The sequence below is a fragment of the Neophocaena asiaeorientalis genome, unplaced genomic scaffold (genome assembly GCF_003031525.2).
Source record: "Neophocaena asiaeorientalis asiaeorientalis breed wild unplaced genomic scaffold, Neophocaena_asiaeorientalis_V1.1 scaffold320, whole genome shotgun sequence".
NCBI lineage: Eukaryota > Metazoa > Chordata > Mammalia > Artiodactyla > Phocoenidae > Neophocaena > Neophocaena asiaeorientalis.
The window spans coordinates 963218-989068 of record NW_020174826.1 but is presented as its reverse complement, the minus strand read 5'-3'; the positions used below and the strand labels follow the sequence as shown (position 1 = coordinate 989068).

At 35.7% G+C, this 25851-nt stretch overlaps 1 protein-coding gene and 1 pseudogene across 2 annotated transcripts in view; both read left to right on the top strand.

Moving 5' to 3' along the window:
• Positions 1–20114, top strand: part of LRRC69 (leucine rich repeat containing 69) — a 91909-nt gene extending 71795 nt beyond the window's left edge. For both annotated transcript variants that reach the window (XM_024760423.1, XM_024760422.1), the window contains 2 exons: positions 680–859; positions 20004–20114. In XM_024760423.1, coding sequence (XP_024616191.1) covers positions 680–859; positions 20004–20114 — 291 coding nt within the window. The remainder of the gene's footprint in view (positions 1–679; positions 860–20003) is intronic.
• A 2843-nt stretch (positions 20115–22957) lies between these two features.
• Positions 22958–25481, top strand: LOC112410008 (40S ribosomal protein S20 pseudogene; annotated as a pseudogene).
• Positions 25482–25851: the final 370 nt, after the last annotated feature.

Genomic DNA, 25851 nt, shown 5'->3' with positions numbered 1-25851 from the left:
AAGTATCTGGAAATATTTATGTGGATAGGTTTAATACATACCAAATTCAGAGACTTGGGTAATAGAAATCAGTACTCTTTACCAGTCTGTCTCAATTCAGACAATGCAGTAGATAACTTAGTCCAGTGCTTCTCAAACTTTAACATACATACAGAATACATACAGAATACCCGGGAAACCTTGTTAAACTGCAGATTCTGGTTCAGTAGGTCTGAAAGTGCAACAAAGTCTGAATTTCTAATAAGTTTCTAGGTGATGCAGATTCTACTGATCCATGATCTACAGTCTAAGTAGTAAGGGTTTAGAGCTTAGTAAATATGACAGACTCAGTTTTTGGGTCCAGTCTGAATATTTGTACTGTCCTTGCCTATTGTAATGAGAGGTACAAAATTTGAGCCTAAACTTTATCTAATAATGTAAATTTATTGTAACTTGAATTCCTGTATGTCAGAGACATAGAGATATTACAATGGAAGTAACTTCCTTTTCATATAATGTTGAACACTAAACTTACAATGCCAGTCATTGACAATATAATTCATTATATATACTATAGAAAACTAATTTAACAGAAACTGAGGAATAAGCCAAAAATATAAATTAGTGAAATGGGAATCAATGTAACATAAACCAGTTATTTTGAGAATAATCTGAGGAACCATATTCTTTTTTAATCTAGGAAATAACATCAAGATTTATAATGAATCAGCTAGCAGAAAAGGATCCTTTCCTAATGCAAGCCATAGAATGGTACCCACAGGTCAGGAACATAATCTCGCAGGGAAGAAAATGTGCAATATGTGGAAAGTCCTTTTTAACCACATGGCTGGAATGTGTTGAGTTTTTTCCTCCATCAAAGGTAAATGGTATTTTTTGTGTGAATATGAGCATAAGACCTCCTCTTATTCTTTGTCCTTATCTAAGTTGACCAGTACTAACTTCATTTGTATCTAAGAATTGACCTCTATGATGATGTAATGGGTTTTTTTTCCAGCTTTATTGAGATATAATTGACAGATAATATTGTGTAAGTTTAAGGTGTACAATGTGTTGATTTGATACATTTATAAATGCAAAATGATTACCACTATAGAATCAGCTACTATCTCCATCCTGTCACATAGATATCATTTCTTTTTTGTGGTGAGGACATTTAAGATCTACTTTCTTAGCAATGCTCAAATATGTGATACAGTATTATTAGCCATAATCACCATGCTGTACATTAGATCCTCTAACTTGTTATCTTATAACTGGAAGTTTGTACAGTTTGACCAGTATCTCCATTTCCCCCAGCCCCCAACCCCTGGTAACTCCCACTTTACTATTTCTCTAAGTTTGTCTTTTTTAGATTCCACATATGTGTTATTGTGCAATGTTTATCTTTCTCTGTCTGATTTATTTCACTTAGTATAATTCCCTCAATGTCCATCCAAGTTGTCATAAATGGCAAGATTTCCTTATGTTCCTTGGCTGAATAATATTCAATTGTATTATATATATATATATATATATACACCACATATTCTTTATCCATTCATCTGTTAACAGACACTTAGGTTGTTTCTATATCTTGGCTATTGTGAGTAATACTGCAGTGAACATGAGAGTGAAGATATGTCTACTAAATCCCGATTTCAGTTTCTTTGGATATATAATAAGAAGTGGGATTGCTGGATCATATGGTAGTTCTATTTTTAATTTTTTGTGGGACCTGCATACTGTTTTCCATAGTAGCTGTACAAATTTGCATTTCCACCAACAGTGCACTAGGGTTTCCTTTTCTCCATTCTCGTTAACACTTGTTATCGCCTGTCTTTTTGATGATAGCCATTCTAGCTGGCGTGAAGTGATACCTCATCATGGTTTGGATTTGCATTTCCCTGATGATTAGTGATATTGCATACCTTTTCACATACCTGTTGTCCATTTGTATGTCTTCTTTGGAGAAATGTCTATTCAGTTCCTCTGCCTATTTTTAAATTGGGTTGTTAGATTTGTTGCTATTGAGTTGTGTGAGTTCTTATTATATTTTGATATTAACCCCTTGTTAAGTATATAATTTGCAAATACTTTCTCCCATTCCATTGGTTACCTTTTAACTTTGTTGAGTTTCTTTTGCTGTGCAGAAACTTTGTAGTTTGGCTTAATCCTGCTTATTTACGTTTGCTTCTTTTGCTCGTACTTTTGCTGTCATATCCAGGAAATCATTGCTGAGACCAATGTCAAGGAGTTTTTTCCCCTATGTTTTCATCTAGAACTTTTATGGTTTCAGTCCTTAAATTTGAGCCTATAATTCATTTCAAATTCTTTTTTGTGAATGGTGTAAGATAGGGCTCTGATTTCATTCTTCTGCATGTAGTTATCCAATTTTCCCAACCCATTTATTGAAGAGAGTATCCTTTCTTCATTGTGTATTCTTGGCTTCCTTGTCAAATATTAGTTGACCTTATATGCAGGGGTTTATTTCTGGACTCTCAATTTTTTTCCATGGGACTATGTGTCTATTTTTATGCCAGTACTGTACTGTTTTGATTACTGTAGCTTTGTAGTATAGTTTGAAGCCAGGAAGTATGATATGTCCAGATTTGTTCTTCTTTCTCAGGATTGCTTTGGCTATTTGGGGTCTTTTGTGGCTCTGTATAAATTTTAGGATATTTGCTATTTTTGAAAATATCATTGGAAATTTTGAAAAATGTCATTGGAATTTTGATACAGATTGCATTGAATCTATAGACAGCTTTTGATAATATGGATATTTTGACAATATTAATTCTTCTGATCCATGAACATAGGATATCTTTCCATTTGTTTGTGTCATCTTCAGTTTCTTTCTCCAAAGTCTTGTAGTTTTCCATGTACAGATTTTTTTACTCCTCAGATTTATTCCAAGAACTTTATTGTTTTTGATGCTATTGTGAATTTATTTTTCATATATTTTATTGTTAGTGTATGGAAATGCAACTACTTTCTGTATGTTGATTTTGTATCCTGCAACTTTACTGAATTTGTTGATTAGTTCTAACAGTTTTTTGGAGGAGTCTTTAGGACTTTGTATATATAAGATCATATCATCTGCAAACAAAGATAATTTTACTTCTTTCTTTTCTGTTTGGGTGCCTTTTATTTTATTTTTTAGCCTGACTGTTCTGGTTAGGATTTCAAGTAGTATGTTAAATAGGAGTGGTTAGAATGGGCATCCATTATATAGACAGAGCTTAGCAGAGTGCTTGGTACATATTTTATTTCTAAGAATGACTGATGAATCACAAGAACTGGATTTTTAAAGATTGTTTTTTAACTTTTTCTTTTATTTATTTATTTTTGGCTATGTTGGGTTTTCATTGCTGCACATGGGCTTTTACTAGTTGTGGCGAGTGGGGGCTAGTCTTCACTGCGGTGCACAGGATTCTCATTGTGGTGGCTTCTCTTGTTGCAGAGTGTGGGCTGGCACAGAGGCTTCAGTAGTTGTGATGTGCAGGCTCAGTAGTTGTGGCTCATGGGCTCTAGAGCGCAGGCTCAGTAGTTGTGGCGCATGGGCTTAGTTGCTCTGTGACATGTTGGATCTTCCCAGACCAGGGATGAAACCCATGTCCCCTGCATTGGCAGGCAGATTCTTATCTACTGCACTACCAGGGAAGCCCAAGAACTGGATTTTAATACCAGCTCCTGTGTTCTATTAGGTTATTAATATGTTACATCAAATGTATTGTAGAGAAAAATCTGGCAGAGCTGTTGCCAATGAGGGATAATGTCAAGGTGAGATAATGGTTGAGGAGAAATTTAAAAGTTAAACCAGTTGGACATTAAACACAAAGAGATAAGAGAGACCATCAGTGGAAAATGAAAATTGAAATGTATGTTGGTTCTCAAGATGGGAAATACATCTGTAATCTTGATTGCTTATGTAACCTATCTGTGAATTATTCACATCACCTTCTGGAATAGATTGTTATATTCCAATCTATATTCTGGAGTAAATTATTACACTAATGAGTATAACACGTCATATTATTTGGCAAAGGTTTCCAAAACACTCTACTTTTCACTGGCTATGACATGAACACCTTCAACAACTTGCCATGTTCATTTTTTCCCAATGAATATCTTTCTTGGGAAAGATGTTCTTGCTCTGATAGATTCCAAGTCAAAATCATCTGATGAGCTGCTAGTCTCATTTCAAGTAGAGTAATTGCAATGTTATAATAGCTCTGGCCCTCCAGGAACTTACATATTCCTAGGAGAAGTGATATAGTAAGGTAATTGAAATCTGACAAATTGGGATTGATGACCAGCCCTACAATTTACCACCTGTGTCATCTTAATTTCCTCTTTGAAGCTAAGTTTTCATCTCTAAAATTGGTATAAAAATAGTACCTCTCTCACAGAGCTGTTATGAGTGAGACATGAGGTAGACAGTGCTTGGTACAGCAGGTGCTTAATAAAGGTAGTACATAGTAGCTACTTAATAAGGGTATTCTTAAAAATCAATACCTTTAGACAAGAAAGAATGACTATATTCTTGTGATAGGTATTGTGATAGAGGTGTGCACAGGGTGCATAAGAAGAAGGAATCTCAATTAAATAGGAACATTCTCTGGTGTATCCCTGAGTCCTAGCACAGTGATTGTGCTTGGTACTTGGAGAGTACCTAATACACATTAAAATTATTTTAATAGGCATTGCTTGTAAATGTGCTTGGAATGACAGGGAGGCATAAGAATAGATAAAGAACCAGTGGACAGGCATTTTAGGTGCAGGAACTGCCTGTTCAAGGTAATATTGTACAAATAAATTGTACAGTGAGTGCAGGGAACTCACTGAGTGTGAAGTATGGGAGATGAGGTTAGAGAGGTATGAAATCAGGATGGCTCTTGTATGTAAAGTTTGAACTTAATTTCAAAAGCTACTATATTAGTTTGTTACACCTCTCATAACAAAGTACCATAGACTGAGTAGCTTAAACAATAGAAATTTATTTTCTTACAATTCTGAAAGCTAGAAGTTCAAGACCAATGTGCCAGAAGGCTTGGTTTCTTCTGTGGTCTCTCTCCTTGGCTTGTTGATGGCTGTCTTCTCCCTCTGTCTTCATATTATCTTCCTTCTCTACAAATGTGTGTCCAAATTTCCTCTTCTTGTAAGTACAGCAGTCATATTGAATTAGGGCCCACCCTAATGATATCATCTTAACTTAATTGCCATTTTAAAGACTGTCTCTAAGCACAGTCACATTTCGAAGTACTGTGGGTTAGGACTACAACATATGAATTTTGGGGAGGATACAATTCAGCTACTTATAGTTGTCGAAGGAGTGGAGTAGCAAGATGAGGCTTTGTCTGTTTTTTGACAAAGAATGGTTGGAGCTGGTGATTTGGATTCAAAGATTGTTTATGTAAGTGTGACACTTGAAGCCATGGGAATGGAGTTGCCTGAGAAAATTTACACAGTGAAGTGAGAAGGCCAGAAGGACAGAACCCTTGAAGACAACAGTATTTAAAGGGTGGGCAGAAGCAGGAGTCAGCAAAGGAGAATAAGAAAATGCAATCAGTGGGGGAGGGGCAAAACCAGGTAGAGTGCCTACAAATTTTAAAGCTATCAAAGACAGATGTGCAAGAAATAAGATTATTTTTACTTTTTCTTCTGCTGGATCCAAAGGCCCCACCTCCTAATACATTAGTCATGACTATTTCAATATAGGAATTTTGTGAGGGACACAAACCTTCAGCCTATAGCAGAAGGCTTAAGGGAAACTTCCCTGAGAAGGTGATATTTGAGTAATGTGAGTCCCGGTCCTCTTTATTAACTTTGTGACTTATTTTTCATTGTCTCCATTCGCAGGTGAGGCAACTAAGTTAGTTAAATAGTTTCTTCACAAATTTAATATCTACGAAATAACAGAATTAGAACTTTAGTTTACACCTCCTGATACCACCTTCAGGTCACTTTTTGCTGCACTGTAGATTGCATGCACATTTTTATTTTGAACCATAAGAGAAAGTGTAAATAAATTCATTGATTGATGGTGATATCAATACAATTATCCAAACAGCTGCTTTCTTATGTTTAAAAGACTATCATGTGAAAGAGATATGAGGCTTTTCTTCTCTTGACTTGTGGAGTGGAACATAGACTGACTGGTATTCAGGCCAGATAAATGGAAGAATTTTCCTTCAGGATTTCACCCACACACACTCACACACACACACACACACACACAAGTGTGTGCACAGCTTAACATTAGTCATCACTGAAGAAACAATAAGGATGGAAGAAAGAATAAGAAAATAAAGAGATTTTGTTTCTACATAATTTCATTTTAAAAGTTAAAAGTAAGAATATATTTTAATCAATTAAATATGTCTGAGTGCATTATAAAAACTGCAACACAGTGGCATAAGAATATAGCATGAGGTAAAAACATAATGGTTAAAAAATCCCAAAAGATTCTGTAGGTTGTCTTTTCATTTTGTTTATGGTTTCCTTTGTTGTGCAAAAGCTTTTAAGTTTAATTAGATCCCATTTGTTTATTTTTTGTTTTTATTTCAGTTACTCTAGGAGAAGTATCCAAAAAGATATTGCTGTGATTTATGTCAAAGAGTGTTTTTCCTGTGTTTTCATCTAGGAGTTTTATATCATCTGGTCTTACATTTAGGTCTTTAATACATTTTGAGGGTTTTTTTTTTTGTTTTTTTTGCAGTATGCGGGCCTCTCACTGTTGTGGCCTCTCCTATTGTGGAGCACAGGCTCCGGACACGCAGGCTCAGCAGCCATGGCTCACGGGCCAAGCCGCTTCGTGGCATGTGGGATCTTCCCGGACCGGAGCACGAACCCGTGTCCCCTGCATCAGCAGGTGGACTCTCAACCACTGCACCACCAGGGAAGCCCTTGAGTTTATTTTTGTGTGTGGTATTAGGGAATGTTCTAATTTCATTCTTTTACATGTAGCTGTCCAGTTTTCCTAGAACCACTTATTGAAGAGGCTTTCTTTTCTCCATTGTCTATTCTTACCTCCTTTGTCATAGATTAATTGACCATAGGTGTGTGGGTTTATCTCTGGGCTTTCTGTCCTGTTCCATTGATCTATATTTCTGTTTTTGTGCCAGTACCATACTGTTTTGATTACTGTAGCTTTATAGTATAGTCTGAAGTCAGGAAACCTGAATCCTCCAGTTCCATTTTTCTTTCTCAAGATTGCTTTGGCTATTCAGGGTCTTTTATGTTTCCATACAAACTTTTTAAAAAAATTTGTTCTAGTTTCATAAAAAATGCCATTGGTGATTTGATCGGGATTGCATTGAATCTGTACATTGCCTTGGATACAATGGTCATTTTGACAATATTGATTCTTCCTGTCCAAGAACATGGTATATCTTTCCTTCTGTTTGTGTCATCTTCGATTTCTTTCATCAGTGTGTTATAGTTTCTGGAGTTCAGATTTTTGCTTACTTAGGTAGGTTTATGCCTAGGTATTTTATTCTATTTTATGTGATGGTAAATGGGATTTTTTCCTTGAATTTTATTTCTGATCTTTTGTTGTCAGTGTATAGGAATTCAGGAGATTTCTGTGTATTAATTTTGTATCCTGCAACTTTACCGAATTCATTAATGAGCTCTAGTAGTTTTCTGGTAGCATCTTTAGGACTTTCTGTGTATAGTACCATGTCATCTGCAAATAGTGACGGTTTTACTTTTTGTTTGCCAATTTGGATTCCTTTTATTTCTTTTTCTTCTCTGATTGCCATGGCTAGATCTTCCAAAACTATGTCGAATAAAAGTGGTGAGAGTGGACATCCTTGTCTTGTTCTTGATCTTAGATGACATGCTTTCAGCTTTTCACCATTGAGTATGATGTTAGCTGTGGGTTTGTCATTTATGGACTTTATTATGTTCTCTCTATGCTCACTTTCTTGAGAGTATTTTTTTTAATCATAAATGGATGTTGAATTCTATCAAAAGCTTTTTTGGCATCTATTGAGATATTCAAATGTTTTTTATTCTTCAATTTGTTAATGTGATATATCACACTGACTGATTTGCAGATGTTGAAAAATCCTTGCATCCTGGGGATAAATCCCACTTGATCATGGTGTAGGATCATTTTAATGTATTGTTGGATTCGGTTTGCTAGTATTTTGTTGAGTATTTTTGCATCAATTGCAGCACTATTAACAATAGCCAAGACATGGAAACAACCTAAATATCCATCGACAGATGAATGGATAAAGAAGATGTGGTATGTTCATACAATGGAATATTACTCAGCCATAATAAAGAATGAAATAATGCCATTTGCAGCAACATGGATGGACCTAGAGATTATCATACTGAGTGAAGTAAGCCAGAGAAAGACAAATATCATGTGATATTGCTTATATGTGGGATCTAAAAAACAATTATACAAATGAACTTATATGGAAAACAGAAACAGACCCACAGACACAGAAAACAAACTTATCATTTCCAAAGGGGATAGGCGGTGAGGGGAGTGATAAATCAGGAGTTCGGGATTAACATATGCACACTACTCTATATAAAATAGATAACCAACAAGGACCTACCATATAGCACAGGGACCTTTATTCAATATTTTGTAATAACCTATAAGGGAAAAGAATCTGAAAAGATGGACATTTATGTTTGTATAACTGAATCACTTTGCTGTATACCTGAAACTAACACAACATTGTAAATCAACTACACTTCAATTAAAAAAAGAAAGAAACAGAGACCTGGGTGTGAATTCTTATTAACGGAATAAAATATTAAAATATTGAAGAAAGACTTGATCCCTCACATTGAAAAAGCACACTGAGTGTCAGGTAGAATAAGAATAAATCCATACCTAGACACATTTTGGTAAAAATGTACACTACCAAAGAGAAGCTATTTAGAGCAAAAGGTAAAATTTTAAGAAAATAGATCACCTACAAAGAAATGACAATGAACTGAAAGCAGAGTCCAGAAAAAAGATAGCATAATATCTTCAGTGTAGAAAGAGAAAATAGCTCAAAATATAGAGTTATATTCCTAGATAAGTTGACAGGCAGAGTACATGGAAGTGTTGGAAAATTGGGGAGAAGAAAATTTTCTAAAGGAAAATTTCTGTGAAACAATCACTGATTCTAACCTTTAAAATAATCGAAAAAGTTAAACAAGTAACAGTAAGTATATGTAGTGAAAAAAATGTGTCATGTAATTCCATGATAATGGAATTACAATTAGAATAAGTGTATAGTATGAATTTATAAATTATGCTAAATAAATGTAAGGGTATTTTAAAATGGCTAACAATTGGATAAAAATTTAGGTTGGAATATATATTACTAGATGCTTGGCAATCAAAACATTATTTTTAATTATTTTTAATTAATTAACTTATTTTATTAAAGTATAGTTGATTTGCAATACTGTGTTAATTTCTTCTGTACAGTGAAGTGAGTCAGTTATATATATATATATATATATATATATGTATATTTCTTTTTTCTTTTTCATATTCTTTTCCATTATGGTTTATCAGAGGATATTTAATATAGTGCCCTATGCTATACAGTAGGATCTTGTTGTTTATCCATTCTATATATAATAGTTTGCATCTGCTAATCCCAAACTGCCAGTCTATCCTTCGCCCCCACCCCGCTTGGCAACCACAAGTCTGTTCTCCGTGTCTGTGAGTCTGTTTCTGTGTAACATTATTTTAATGGAGTTGTTTAGTTCCCTGTTTCTAGAGTGAGAACATACAGAAAATACATAGGGATGATAATCAGATTAACCATGTTATTAAAAAGTTGCTTTTACATACATTTAGGATTTTATGCTATTTTTCTATTTAAGTAAAGGGAGAGTATACAAAGACTAGTTTGCCTAGAAGCCTCCCTTTCTGTTAAAAAAACATTCAGCTTTTTATTATCTTTTCAGGATGCTAACCTTTAGAGTTTAGCGTGAAGGAAGAACCCAATTTGATAAGGCCAACATCTAGTTACCCTGTTGTGTTTTACAGAATGTTCTGTCTCTGATGGGTTTGTTATCTGAGGGCACAGTTGAAGAAGGGAGACACGATGACAAATGGGACTTTGTTCTTGATATAAAAGGCTAGACACAACAAAATATCCAATTGTAATTGCTTCTATTCAGGTGAATGTGAAATTATGCCATGCTTATCTCATGAATTAGTGAGAAGAGGATTGGAAATAGTTGATGAAAAATTTTACACAATCTCAAATATTAACTTTTACCATAATTCATTCAAATGCTTTTGTCTTTTTCAAATGTTATAGCCCTTGCCATTCAGTTAGTCCTTAGCAATTACAGAATTGTCAATAATTTCAATATAATTGATATTTAAGTAATAACTACTAATGATATAATGCTTCAAAACAACAACAAAAATTAATCCTTTTTAATTACTACCAACTTGGGTCATAATTGAACCAGTGACTTAGAGGTTACTAAATAGTCTCGTAAAATTCTTTCCAAATACTTGAGTGATCCAGTGCCCAATATATGAATTTGATATTTTCATTTCACATAGTTACACTAGTTGAATGTAACATTTCCCTAGATTCCTTTAAAGTTGAAGAGTTTAGGGAGGGAACAGTATGGAACATGAACTCTCAGCCCTGTATTGAATGATGTAATGTAATTAAAACTTCATTCAAAGGAGATTAGATTGAGTAGGTTTCACCTATAAATGAGTGAAAAAGCTGATCTACTTTATGAAAATAAATGAAAAATTGCAGCCTTAATTCCTTTTTTATGACAAGCTGTCAGTAATGAAACATAAGATTACATTTAATAATTTTACTCACTACTGACAGAGCAAAATCTTACTTAGCAATAAAAAGTTATTACTGTTTATATACCACTGACATTCATTTATGAAACTGATCATTTCAACCAGTCAACTGTGAAAATAAATGTAGGTCTTAAAACATGCAATGGTTAGTTAATTTAATGTAAATTGGACACCTAGAGGATCAGAAGGCATCACATTTCTAATTCTAAACAATCATGAAAATAATGTGTATTTATTGTTCAGAAAAATGGAAATGGCATGAACGATTCTTATCATTTTATTCAGAAAACAGCAAAACAATTAGAGTATAAATGATCTCGCACACTGTCTCTTGATTGCTTCTACTTCTATGGGAAATCACTGAATTCCCCTTTCCCTTTAGGGAACTCTCCCTTTTGTTCTTAAACTGCTAGGTAGAGTTAACAGTTGTATTCAGTATACATGATTTTTTTTTTCTGCTAAACAATCTTAAGTTGTATTCACTGCAGCACATTTATCTGAAGCTGTGCATAACCAAAATATTTGAACCTCCCACGTGAAATTCAGAGGACACTGATTATGCCAAGATGGTGATGAAGAGCAGGATCACTCTGTAGTAGAGTGAATGCTGCATAGCTGGATGGGTGGCTGGAACATGAGCAGGATTTTCTTTCTGGTTTCTGCCCTTACTACAGTCCAAACTACCCTAAGGGTAGAATTACCATATATAATGTATCATCTAAGCCAAGAGGTGTTTGAGAGTGAAGGTGGGCAACATTATTAATAACTGGAAAATCATCAGGAAGCCAGGACTGTCCTAGGCAATCCTGAATGTATGGCTACACTTCCTTAATGGAGCAGTTAACTTTAGAGGAGTGCTCATTGCTGGCGCTTATCACTGATGGAATAGAGAAGTTGTCATTCTGAATGTTCATCTTGTATTTTTAAAATTACTTTCAGTCATTCCATAAATATTTGAGAACTTGTTTAAAGCAGGGAACTCTGGATGCTAAGTACAATGCAAATAAATAGGGAACCTAGTTTGTCCCCATGGCTAAAATCTAAGAGTTTAAACTCTGTAAAGATGTAAAAGACACTAGTTATAAAAACAAAATGTTAAATGAGACCAATTGCTTTAGGGCTTCAAAGTGTAAGGTGAGATTGCTGTAGGTTGTCAGGCCTAGGAAGTGCCCAGGCAGATGCTGGAACTTGTACAGGGACTTGGCATAGACAGAATTCAGATACATGGAGAAGGAAGCTGAGAAAATATTTTAGGAGAAGAGAACAATTTGGAGAATGAGTCCTGTTCATAAGGAAGTAAATCAGTTAAGTTGGTTTTTGCCTGGGAGTGGGAGAAAGACAAAAAAAAATTAGGGTCAAATTCTATGAACCTGTCAAAGGATAGAATAAAGAGTTTGAACTTGATCCTGTTTGGAAACGGAGTCCTCCTGAATGTGTGGGGACAAGTCAATGATACAAAAAAAAAGATGTACTTTAGAAGGAATCATTTGGCTGTACTGTGCTGGGTTAATTGGAGTTTGAAGAGAAGAGAAACTGAGGAACAGAGACCTGTTAGAGTGCTTGCCTAGTGGGGTATAAGGGGTAGCAGTAGAAATGCAAGGAAAGGAAGCACCATGAGGGAGGAAGGACGGCAGAACTTGGTGATTGATTGAATGTGGGAAACCTCAGAGGGTGTGAGGGAAAAAAACAGAAGATTCCAGATGGAGCTGATTTGGGAGGCAGAAACTCAAGTTTCATTTTAGACTTGTTGAGTTTCAATTGGTGGGTGGATAATTCAAGTGAATATGTTTAGCCATCAATTGGAGACAGACCAGAACAGCAAAGCAATATGCTTCTTCTATGCTTTATTTGAAAATATGTGCATTTTCCAATAACTGTTCGTTCTTGCAAACAGTTCTGCAAATTGTTATTAAACTATAATCAAAACACTACATTGGTGAAAGAAGCTGGGAAGCATACTATGACTAAAAATAATCTAGAATTTAGTGAAATTATATTCTAGTCATGTCTCTGCCTCGAACTATGAGGTCTAAGGTAAGTCACCTTACTTGTCATTATATCTGGGCCAGTTTCCTCATCTGGACAATGAAGTGATTAGACCAAAGTCTCTTCTAGCTCCAGAGTGCCTTGAATCCATAATGGGGAGAGGGGCTCTCATAGTCATGCCTTTCTTGGTCCTGTTAATTTGGAACATGATGCTAGTATTAATTTGGAACATGATGCTAGTATTAGTTTTCTATTGCTGCTGTAACAAATTTCTATAATCTTGGAGTCTTGAAAACAAAATTTATTATCTTATAGTTTAGTAGGTCAGAAGTCCAATATGAGTCTTACTGAGCTAAAATCAAAGCTAAAATCAAAGGGCTACATTCCTTTCTGGAGACTCCAGGGGAGAATCCATTTTCTTACTCTTTCCAGCTTTTAGAGGCTACCCACATTCCTTGGCTCATGGTCTCCTTCCTGCATCATCAAAGCCAACATTGGCAGATCTAGTTCTTCTCAGACCCCATCCCTTGGACCTTCTCTTCTGCCTCCCTCTTCCACTTTTAATGATCCTTGTGATGAAATTGGGTCCAGCTGGATAATTCAGGATAACCTCCTGATCTCAAGATACTTAAGTTAAAAAAAAAAAAAAAGATCCTTATGTCAATCACACCTGCAAAGTGTGATTAACTTTTTCCATGTAAGGTAACATATGTAGTCACAGGACCTAGACATCTTTGAGGAGCCTTTATCCTGCCTGCCATTATAACTTTTATTGAGAAAATAGGAAACCATCTATCTCTTCTTTCCTAGTCCTTGTGATTCATGTAATATTGAAACTTTATCCAAAGCTTTACTTTATACTGTATGATATAAATATATATGTAGTTAATTTTTGATTTCTCAAAGTTTAAAATATGGTAGTGATTATCACTTAGGCATATTTTAAAAACATCTCTCAATTCCACCATTCAACAAATATAAAACTTAGTAAGCATGCATATTCAAACTTAAAGCACAAGACTACTTTTCCATAAAATAGCAAGAGGATTATAATCATATGTTTATTTGTTTCAGGAAATAATGCATTTCACTGTAAAGAGTAAAGAATGAAAATTAGACTTTATATAGCATTTCACATTTTAAAGATTTTGGTAAAAAGATATAAAAGCATGTCTAATCATAGACCGACTCCTTTGCCTCTTCTCTGACTTTGGCTTGACAGAAAGGATCTTTTAGTGTTTCAGTTTCTAACTGTAAACAATGACCAAAGCAGTAATTATCTTTGACAGCGTTGTAAGGTTTTATTAATTGAGGTTTGTGAAGACATGTCTACTATAAGAATGTGTGTTGTAATTCCTTTGTAAAAGCTTATTTCAAATGGACATATTTTATACTGGTAGAAATATATGTCATACTGGAGATGATGCCACAAATGAAAATAGAAACTTAAATGGGTATCAAGAGATAAGGTATTAGAGACATTCTTTTCTCATATAACATTATTGAGTTCGATGACTCTCGATGGAAAACTATGTTACCAAGGAATTATGATGAGTCCATTTTTCTCAGTAAAATTTCCAGGAAACAATTACTAGCCATGAGAGATATTATATCAGAAATAGTAAGTATTAAGTTAGAGAATAATCACATGCAAAGTTTCCTATTCAATACAAAGCTGATAATGGCCTTTGGTAAAATATGTTCCCAGCCAACATCATTCTCCATGGTGAAAAACTGTAACCATCTCCTCTAAGATCAGGAGCAAGACAAGGTTGCCCACTCTCATCACTATTATTCAATATAGTTTTGGAAGTTTTAGTTATGGCAATAAGAGAAGAAAAAGAAATAAAAGGAATCCAAATCAGAAAAAAAGAAGTAAAACTGTCACTGTTTGCAGATGACATGATACTATATACAGAGATTCCTAAAGATGCTACCAGAAAACTACTAGGACTGATCAATGAATTTGATAAAGTAACAGAATACAAAATCACTGCAGAGAAATCTCATGCATTCCTATGCATTAACGACAAAAAATATGAAAGAGAAATTAAGGAAACACTCCCATTTACCATTGCAACAAAAAGAATAAAATATCTGGGAATAAACCTACCTAAGGAGGCAAAAGACCTGTATAAGACACTGATGAAAGAAATTAAAGATTACACAAACAGATGGAGAGATATACAATGTTCTTGGATTGGAAGAATCGACATTGTGAAAATGACTACACTACCCAAAGCATTCTACAGATTTAGTGCAATCCCTATCAAACTACCAATGGCATTTCTCACAGAACTAGATAAAAAAATTTCACAATTTTTAGGGAAACACAAAAGACTCTGAGGACTTCCCTGGTGGCACAGTGGGTGAGAATCTGCATGCTAATACAGGGGACACAGGTTCGAGCCCTGGTCTGGGAGGATCCCACATGCCATAGAGCAACTAGGCCCGTGAGCTACAACTACTGAGCCTGCGCGTCTGGAACCTGTGCTCTGCAACAAGAAAGGCCGCAATAGTGAGAGGCCTGTGCACTGTGATGAAGAGTGGCCCCCTCTTGCCACAACTAGAGAAAGCCCTTGCACAGAAATGAAGACCCAACACAGCATAAATACATAAATATATTCCTACTCCCAACATCTTCTTAAAAAAAAAAAAAAAAAAAGACCCTGAATAGCCAAAGCAATCTTGAGAAAGAAAAACAAAGCTGGAGGAAGAGGTTCATGGACTTAAGACTATACTGCAAAGCTACAGTAATCAAGGCAGTATGGTATTGGCACAAAAACAGAAATATAGATCAATGGAACAGGATAGAAAGCCCAGAGATAAACCCACATGCATATGGTCACCTTATTTTGATAAAGGAAACAAGAATATACAATGGAGAGAAGACAGCCTCTTCAATAAGTGGTGCTGGGAAAACTGGACAGCTACATGTGAAAGAATGAAATTAGAACATTCCCTAACACCATACACAAAAATAAACTCAAAATGGATTAAAGACCTAAATGTAAGGCCAGACACTACAAAACTCATAGAGGAAAACATAGGCAGAACACTCTATGACATAAATCACAGCAGGAACCTTTTTGACCCACCTCGTAGAGAAGTGGAAATAAAAATAAACAAATGGGACCTAATGAAACTTCAAAGCTTTTGCACAGCAAAGGAAACCTTAAACAAGACGAAAAGACAGCCCTCAGAATGGGAGAAAATATTTGCCAATGAAGCAACTGACAAAGGATTAATTTCCAAAATTTACAAGCAGCCCATGTAGCTCAATATCAGAAAAACAAACAACCCAATCCAAAAATGGGCAGAAGACCTAAATACACATTTCTCCAAAGAAGATATACAGATTGCCAACAAACACATGAAAGGATGCTCAGCATCACTAATCATTGGAGAAATGCAAATCAAAAGTACAGTGAGGTATCATCTCACACCTGTCAGAATGGCCATCATGAAAAAAATCTACAAACAATAAATGCTGTAGAGGGTGTGGAGAAAAGGGAACCCTCTTGCACTGTTGGTGAGAATGTAAACTGATACAGCCACTAGGGCAAACAGTATGAAGGTTCCTTAAAAAACTAAAAATAGAACTACCATAGGACTCAGCACTCCCACTACTTGGCATATACCCTGAGAAAAACATAATTCAAAGAGTCATGTACCACAATATTCATTGCAGCACTATTTACAATCGCCAGGATATGGAAGCAACCTAAGTGTCTATCGACAGATGAATGGATAAAGAAATTGAGCACATATATACAATGGAATAATATTCAGCCATAAAAAGAAATGAAATTGAGTTATTTGTAGTGAGGTGGATGGACCTAGAGTCTGTCCTACAGAGTGAAGTAAGTCAGAAAGAGAAAAACAAGTACCGTATGCTAACACATATATATGGAATCTTAAAAAAAAAATGGTTCTGAAAAACTAGGGGCAGGACAAGAATAAAGACACAGTTGTAGAGAATGGACTTGAGGACACAGAGAGGGGGAAGGGTAAGCTGGGACGAAGTGAGAGAGTAGCATTGACATATATACACTACCAAATGTAAAATAGATAGCTGGTGGGAAGCAGCCACATAGCACAGAGAATTCAGCTCGGTACTTTGTGACCACCTAGAGGGGTGGGATAGGGAGGGTGGGAAGGAGATGCAAGAGGGAGGAGATGTGGGGATATATGTATACATGTAACTGATTCATTTGTTGTACCTCAGAAACTAACACAACATGTAAAGCAATTATACTCCAATAAAGATGTTTCAAAAAATATTAATGTAACTGGTGAATGACTGCTTGAAGCAGTCAAAATGTTTGAACCTATACATAGATTACCATGAATGTGACAACTATAAGTACAGATTGGTACCACAAATTTAAAAAAAGTTTAATAAAACATTGTATTCTAATTAACTAAACAATAATACCCTCAAGTAGGGGAATGAGGGACACAGACATTTTGTGTTTCTGCTTGCAACAAGAGCCAAAGGAAACTGCGCATACAATTTCTTAATGACCCAAGGCAAAACAGCTAAAACCACAGTGGAAATAGAAAATGCCTTTAGTAATTTCTATTATAAACTTTTCACCTCATGGAGAAACTGGACAAAGCAAATCTGATAGCTGTATGGCCACGTTTAATTCCTTGGTGTATGTTTGTCTTTTACCTCCTCTGTCCTAGTTTCTTAAACAGAAGTTGAGTGAAGTTCATGTAGCATGGTTTATTTTAATAGCCCTTTAGTTCTAGATGAGATGTGTTACAGTAGTGCACAAGAATAGCTTGTTGGATGAGAGGGTTATCTACTATGTATACGGAAAAGGAAAAGGCCACATTTAGGTTTTGGCTTTTGTCACTAGTTCTTCAAGCACAATTTTAACATTAAGCCATTATAATCTAATTAATCAATATGATCTCATATAAAGTAGATCTGAAATATTATACATAATGTGTCTATCATTGAACAACTACTTATGAATTCTTTTTGTCCCTGGACTAATATGCTTATTGTTGATATCCCATGACTCAAGATTTTATGATCCATTTATTGTTTATACTGTATTATTTTCCCAGTTACCAAATGCACATTCTTGAATTACTGCTCTCATAGTTCACCTTTTCTAAATGTTCTTTCATAACTTTTCCAGGTAGCCACATCCTGGACATCCCTCAACATCTAGTTCACCGTTTTGTTATATTGTAAAGTGTTGCTTAATATGCAGCTTGTGGTGGTGTCTCCTTTCTCTGTACTCATATAGAACCTATCATTGTATTGAGCCTTATGTTTCTAGTTATTTTTTTGTTTGTTTTGTTTGTTTGTTTTTTGTGGTACGTGGGCCTCTCACTGTTGTGGCCGCTCCTGTTGAGGAGCACAGGCTCCGGACGTGCAGGCCCAGTGGCCATGGCTCACGGGCCCAGCCACTCCGTGGCATGTGGGATCTTCCCGGACTGGGGCACGAACCCGTGTCCCCTGCATCGGCAGGCGGATTCTCAACCACTGCGCTACCAAGGAAGCCCTCTAGTTATTTTTTGTGTTTATGTCTTATCTTTCCAACTAGATGCTGAAAGGTTCTAAGAGGCAGGAATTGTTTGTTATATATCTTTGTATCTTTGCCACTTTGTCTAACAGGGTGCAGGTTTTTGGTTGTTTGTAATTTTTCAGAACTCTTGGTTGCAAGTTAAAGAAACTGAACACTAATTCAAGTGATGAAGAAGGTCCAGGGATGGGTCTGGCTACATATTTAGTCTTGCTGGATCAGGTATCCAAATTTTTCATCGAGAATTTGTCCTCCTGCTTTCCTTTGTCTTGGCTTTGCTCTCAGGTGAGAGCTCCCTAAAGTATGCCTTCTGGTAGTAGAGGAAGAGCTTCCTTCTCTCAGTAGATTCAGGGAAAGCTTTGGGGCTGATGATTATTGGTTTGGGGTCATGTGCTCGGCCTGAGTTACATGGTTATGTCTTGAGATGGGGGGTGGGATCAGTTGCCCTCTCTCTTTCATGACATTTGCACTGAAATTGGAGAATGGGTAGTTCCTTAAAGGAAAAGGTGGGCTTTGGTGCTGGCAGATGGGAAATGGATGCTGACAGGCAAAAACAAGATGCCCATTGGGAATTTCAGTAAATGTTTCCTGGTTGATCACGTAAACTTCTAGGAAAGAAGTCAGATTTGTAGAGATTCCATTTTTTCACCTTCATCCAAAATACTTGTTAGAATAGTGCCGTGTATTCTCTGAGCCCTTCCTAGTCACTGTTGGAGGTGGATGTAAATGTGATATGATGTATGGCTTTGGCTCCCCATTGATTTATCACCAGAGCTGAAAACTCTCTCAAGGATGGATTAATAACTATGCTTAGGTGCTTGAACCTTTGAATAGGCCCTCAAAGTTCTTTTGTGGAAGAGTGAACAGAACAGTAATGAAATCTCTCAGTGTGGATTGTGATGATGATAGACCAGTGGGTTATGATAAAACTAAGTAGCATTATCAACAAATTAAACGGTGACTGTTTTGGATTCTCTCTCTGAGAGCTATGTTGTTTATAAACAACTTCAAAAGTTGTTTATAAAACATATAAATAGTAAGCTTTGAGGTTGCCATTATTTCAAAATAGTGGTCAGGACATGTACACTAAGTTGGCTGACAGGGTATTTGACTGCCTTTTTTTTTGTACATTGAGAAGTTAAGATCAGAGATATTTTAAGTACAAAAACTTAAGTCATATATTGGTCAACTTGCCTGAAACCCAGCCAGTGAAGATCTTAATGAACATTGCAGACAATGAACAGAGTATTAGCAAGATTAATTTCCATGAGAAATGGATGCTAGACAGGTAAAACTGAGATGTCTACTGAGTGTTCAATTAGTCTCTGCTGATTGATCAACTTAGCATCCCTGTAGATCAGAGTCAGGTTTGTGTGGATTCTGTATATTTTTTCACCTTCATCCCAAACACTTTGCAGCTAGGCAATGTAATAATATCTTTGGATAAAAGTGTAGATAATCTTTTATCATTGAATGGTGTTTAGTGTTGCATATGCCCTTCTTAGCTAGTTAAGTTTGTTTATATGTGTGTGGGAAAAGAGCAAATCAAGCATAAATACTTTAGTGTGTTCTTTAGAAATCAATGTTCTGAAATCTCTGAGATAGTTAATATTTATTTTATTCAAAAATATTTATTGAGTACTGCCTTAATTTTATTTTTAATCTTTACTTTTTAGAACTGGAAAATAAGCAGAAATCTACAGCTGGTACCACTTCGAATATTAATTTGTTCTTACAAATGTTTTAATCAACGTGACCCTAATCTCTTTGGAATTGCTCAAGTGTAGAGCAGGTAAGAAGCTCACTTAGAGCCTCACATGACTTGCCCCATCAGCTCTGCACAGTCAGATTATGCCCTACTTAGGATACCATGCTCTTCTCTTTGTCAATACCTTGAGTAAAGGAAGAAAAATAATTTAATTGTGAAGGTCCCAATTTAAGCATTACAGTCTACCTTTAGATTGTTTAGACTCTAAGTGTGCTGTTTCTTCTTTGACTTAAAAACAAAATAAAAAATGGAAAAATAAAGATCAATGTGGAAAATGAGTATTATTTTCTTTTGTCATTTTATGAATACCACCCTCCATTTCTAAATAGTATTAAGGACTTTGATGGGGACAAGTGTTTATTTTATGCATGTTTGGCAAATGAAAAAGAATCACTTTTTAGTGCTAGATAGTTCAACTATATTTGTATGATTTCATTTGAGTTCTTATTTTCTAAGTGGCACTAACATCTTTTTTTTCTTTCTTTTATATTTTTGGGAGGAAGGCGATCTCCGCGTCTTACTCTTCCGCCATCTTCAAGGTCCCCCCCCTCTTTCTTTTATTAAGGTAACAGTTTATAACATTAAGTTTCATGTATACAACATTGTATTTCAGCTTCTGTATACACTGCTGTGTGCTCACCACCAAAAGTTTAGTTTCCATCCATTGCCATACAGTTAACCTGCTTTACCCATTTCACCCTCTTCCACCCCACTTCCCTTCTGGTAGTCACTAATATGTTCTCTGTATCTGTGTGTTTGTTTTGCTTGTTTTATTTTATTATTGCTTGTTTTATATTCCACATGTGAGTGAAATCATATGGTATTTGTCTTTCTCTGACTTATTTCACTTTGCATAATATGCTCAAGGTAGCAAATGGAAAGATTGCATCTTATATTTTATGTCTGAGTAGTATATATATATATATATATATATATATGCTATATATATACTATATATAGTAGTATATATATATATGCTATATATATATGCTATATATATATATATACTATATATAGTAGTATATATATATGCTATATATATATATATATACATATATATATATGCTATTGTAAATAATTCTGCAGTGAGCATAGGGGGCATATATCTTTTCAAACCAGTGTTTTTATATTCTTCAGATGAATACACAGAAGTAGAAGAGCTGTATCATGTAATAGTTCTATTTGTAATTTTTTAAAAAAAAATTATTGGGGTATTATTGATTTACAATGTTCTGTTAGTTTCAGGTATACAGAAAAGTGAATCTGTTATACATAGACATATATCCACTCTTTTTTAGATTCTTTTCCCCATAAGAGTACTGAGTAGAGTTCCCTGTGCTATACAGCAGGTCCTTATTAGTTATCTACTGTATATATATGCCATTTGCAGCAACATGGATGGACCTAGAGATTCTCATACTGAGTGAAGTAAGTCAGACAGCAAAAGACAAATATCATATGATATCACTTATATGTGGAATCTCAAAAAAGGCTACAAATGAACTTATCTACAAAACCAAAGTAGAGTTACAGATGTAGAAAATAAACTTATGGTTACTGGGGAGTAAGAGGCATGGGAAGGGATAAATTGGAAGACTGGGTGTGACACATACATATTTTTAATTTTTTGAGAAACCTCCATACTGTTTTCCACAGCAGCCGCACCAATTTACAGTCCCACCAATGGTGCATGGGGGTTCCCTTTTGTCCACAACCTTGCCAACACTTGTTTCTTGCCTTTTTGATAATATCCATTCTAATGGGTGGGAGGTGGTATCTCATTGTGGTTTTGATTTTCATTTCCCTAATAATTAGTGATGTTGAACATCTTTTCATGTGCCTGTTGGTCATCTGTATGTCTTCTTTGGACAAATGTCTATTCAGATCCTCTGTCCATTTTTAAATCAGGCTTTTTGTTGTTTTATGAGTTCTTTATATATTTTGGATATTATCGCCTTATTTGATATATGATTTGCAAATATCTTCTCCCATTTGGAGGTTGTCTTTTCATTGTGTTGATGGTTTCCTTTGCTGTGCAAAAGTTTTGAGTGTGATGTAGTCCTTTTAATTATTGCTTTTTTTTCCTTTGCCTGAAGAGACATATCCAGAAAGATGTTGCTAAGACCAGTGTCAAAGAGTGTGCTGTCTATGTTTTCTTCTAGGAGTTTTATGGTTTCAGGTTTTACATTCAAGTCTTGATGTTTATTTTTGTGTATGATGTAAGATAGTGGTCTAGTTTCATTTTTTATATATGGCTGTCCAATTTTCCCAACACCATTTATTGAAAAACTATCCTTTCTCCATTGTATGTTCTTTGCTCCTTTGTTGTAAATTAACTGTCCATTTATGTGTGAGTTTATTTCTGAACTCTCAATTCTGTTCCACTGATCTGTGTATATGTTTTTCTGTCAATACCATGATGTTTTAATTATTTTTGCTTTGTAGCGTAATATGAAATCAGGAGTGTCATACCACCATCTTCTTTTTCCTAAGGGACACTAACATCTTATTGACTAAGATAAAACCTTCATTCCACTTAAAAATGAGTAGAAGCTGAAAACCCAGGCTTGGTTACTCCTAACATCACTTTGTTCTTGCTTTTAAAGCTTTAAATTTTTTTCCACAAGAGAAACTGACAGAAACCAGGGAAGTAGTGCTGGGGTGAGAATTTGACTCCTTTTCTCTGAAGGACAACAGGAAAGTAGGGGAAAAATTATTATGAAAATATATATACAGTTTGCATAGAACAGTAGTTCTTGGAAGTGTGGTTCTGTCCAGCAGCCTCCACATCACTTGAGAACTTGTTAGAAGTGCAGATTATCTGTCCCCACCCCAGACCACTGAATCAGAAACTGGGGGAGTATGGCCCAACAGTCTGTGGTTGAACAGCTCCTCCAGGTGATTTTGATGCACACTCTTATTTGAGAACCCCAGGGACAGATTAAGATAAGTTTGCTGTGGGTTCAGAAAAGCAAGAAATTTAATTATAATTTATATTTAAACCCCACTAGAAATATGTTTCTTCATGTAACTATTTGGTGGTTCTTCTTGTGGAAGAAGAAGGGCCTTCCTAACTAGGCCCTTTATTAGTTCACTTCAGGACATACTCCTTCATGCATCAGGGTGGCCTCTGGCATACCTGGGAAGCTAAATCAATGGAGCACAGCTGAGAGGCTATCAATTTCAAAGAAAACAAGGGTCAGTCCCCACTGAGACAGAGTCAGGACCTCGAGGTAAATTTCTAAAGGCTCCATTAACCAAGAATACCAAGAATGCATTTTAAACAAAAATAAAAAACAAGGTACAAATGAAAGTCATAGGAGCTCACTTAAAAATGAGTTACAGGAATAAACTGTATGTTTATTGAGGGAAAACTACTGAGAAAATTGATTTTGATTAGGGAAATATTTTTATACAACCTATGTTGTTGAAAAGAGTGTTTTGTTTACCATTTTAATCTCATGACTTCAGCTGCAATTTATGTGCTGTCTTGGTTCTGGGGAGAAAACTATTCATTTATCTATGTACTCATTTATTCAACAAATATTTCAGGTACTCTTGAAGCTCAGGGGAGATGAAGAGACTCTTGACTCTCTGCCTCCACATTTTCACCCCATCCTCTTCATATCTCAAGGCACTGAGACTTAGTTTCTGCCCTATTCCAAAACTGGTCTTTCAGAAGTCATCAGTGACTTCCTACCAATCCAGCTGCTCCTTATCTGGCTGTTCTTCTCTGTAGGTTTGGGCTCGATTGACCATCTTCTGCCTCTTGGAACTGTATGCCTTAGGATCATTCTTTATTTCTCTGAAGGCCTCTTCCCCATACCTTTAACTGAATTCTCTTCTATACCTTCATTCATAAACAAGGGTTCTATGAGATTTCTCTACTTAGTCCCATTTTATTCTCTCTTAGCACTTTTTCTTTACCTGAAGGAACTCACCTACTCTTATCAGTTTCATTTAGCTTCATTTATCACACCTAGGTGGGTAGCTGCTAAATCTCTTTCTTCATTTTTAACCCATGTTTCCAAGCTCTTCAATTTCAACATATCTAAAATAGAGTTGATTCTCTTCTTCACAAATTATTTATTCATGTATTAGGCAAATATTTATTGAGGGGTTACTGTCTACCAGGCACTGTTTTCTGTTCTAAAGATATAGCAATGAACAAAACTGACAGGGTCTCTGATTTCAGAAAGCTTATGTTCTGATGGGGTGGGGGAGGCAAACCATAAAACCAGGAAAATAATATGGTGATACGTACTTTGAAGAGAAGTAAAATAAGATTCGAGAGATAGAGAAATTATGAGAATACTTTTTATACAGGGTAGTCTGTGTCTGATAAAGTAATATTTGATAAATAATCTGAAACAAGTGAGGGAATGAGTCCTGTGGGTATAATGATTAGGAATCAATTGAGTGTTTGAAAGGCATAAAGTTCAGGATGATGCTGGAAAGCATCAAATAACTGAATATGTGTTAAAGAGAAAGCATGACTCTGAGGTCAAGAGATTTAATGTTGCTGGATGCATGGTCATGCATCAAGTGTCACCATGAGAACTAGACTGGGGAGGATGCATCTGCTTCTGCCCTGTGGGACGACCCTGTGTTCTGAATCATTATTTAATTAAATCAGAAATTAATCTTACTCCGCATAAATGTGGGTGCCTGTATGCATGTGAGTTTGTGGTCTCTTCTTGCCAATCTATAATCCTTCCGAAATGTTGGAATCTGAAACACTGCAAAATATTTTTATTTTCTAACAATTACAGCCAACCTTTATTTATTCAAGTGAAGTTGAAGCAATTGGAGCATTAACTTTTTGTGAATTTTTTTGGATTTAATATTTTTCATTTTTTCTCTTCTGTGGGTACTCTCTGGAATTTTTTTGGTTCACTCACATTTGCCTCATAAAGACACAGGAGAGCTCTTGGAGGAAGACGCGGTTGCTGCTGCAGCAGAGCCTCAGGCCACCCACTCATGCTCCTGACTCACCGCTGTTCGCCCTCGCTGAGGAACAAGTTGGTCAGGAAGCCATGCCGCAGCCATGGCTTTACAGGTACCGGACCGCCGTGGAGCCAGAGGTGGCGATTCACCGGATTAGAATCACCCTCACCAACCGCAACGTTGAAGTCTTTGGAGAAGGTATGTGCTGAACTGATCAGAGACGCTAAGGAGAAGAATCGTTCGGATGCCTACCAAGACTCTGAGAATAACTACAAGGAAAACTCCTTGTGGTGAAGGTTCTAAGACTTGAGATCGTTTCCAGTTGAGGATCCACGAGTGACTCATTGACCTGCACAGTCCTTCTGAAATTTTCAAGCAGATCACGTCTATCAGTATTGAGCCAGGAGTCGAGGTTGAAGTCACCACTGCAGATGCTTAAATCAACATTTTAAATAAATTGATAATCAGTTGTTAAAAAAAAAAAAAGTAAAAAAGAGAAACTCAAGTCTCTTTTTCTGTTATACATTGTTATCATCTGTGTTGTGGGGAAGTAGTTTCAAAGAGAAAAGAAAAATTTAGGATTAGTAATAATTCAACAATAATTTCTGATTGTTAACATTTCTGTGTTTCCTTTGTTTACATAATCCAAGAGAGATTTTTCTCTATGTAATTACCCAAGAGCTCTAACAAGTTTTCAGAATGATGTTAGTTGAATCCAGTGGGTAAAGAATCAGTAGATCTTGGGACTTCCCTGGTGGCACAGTTGTTAAGAACCCACCTGCCAGTGCAGGGCACATGGATTTGATCCC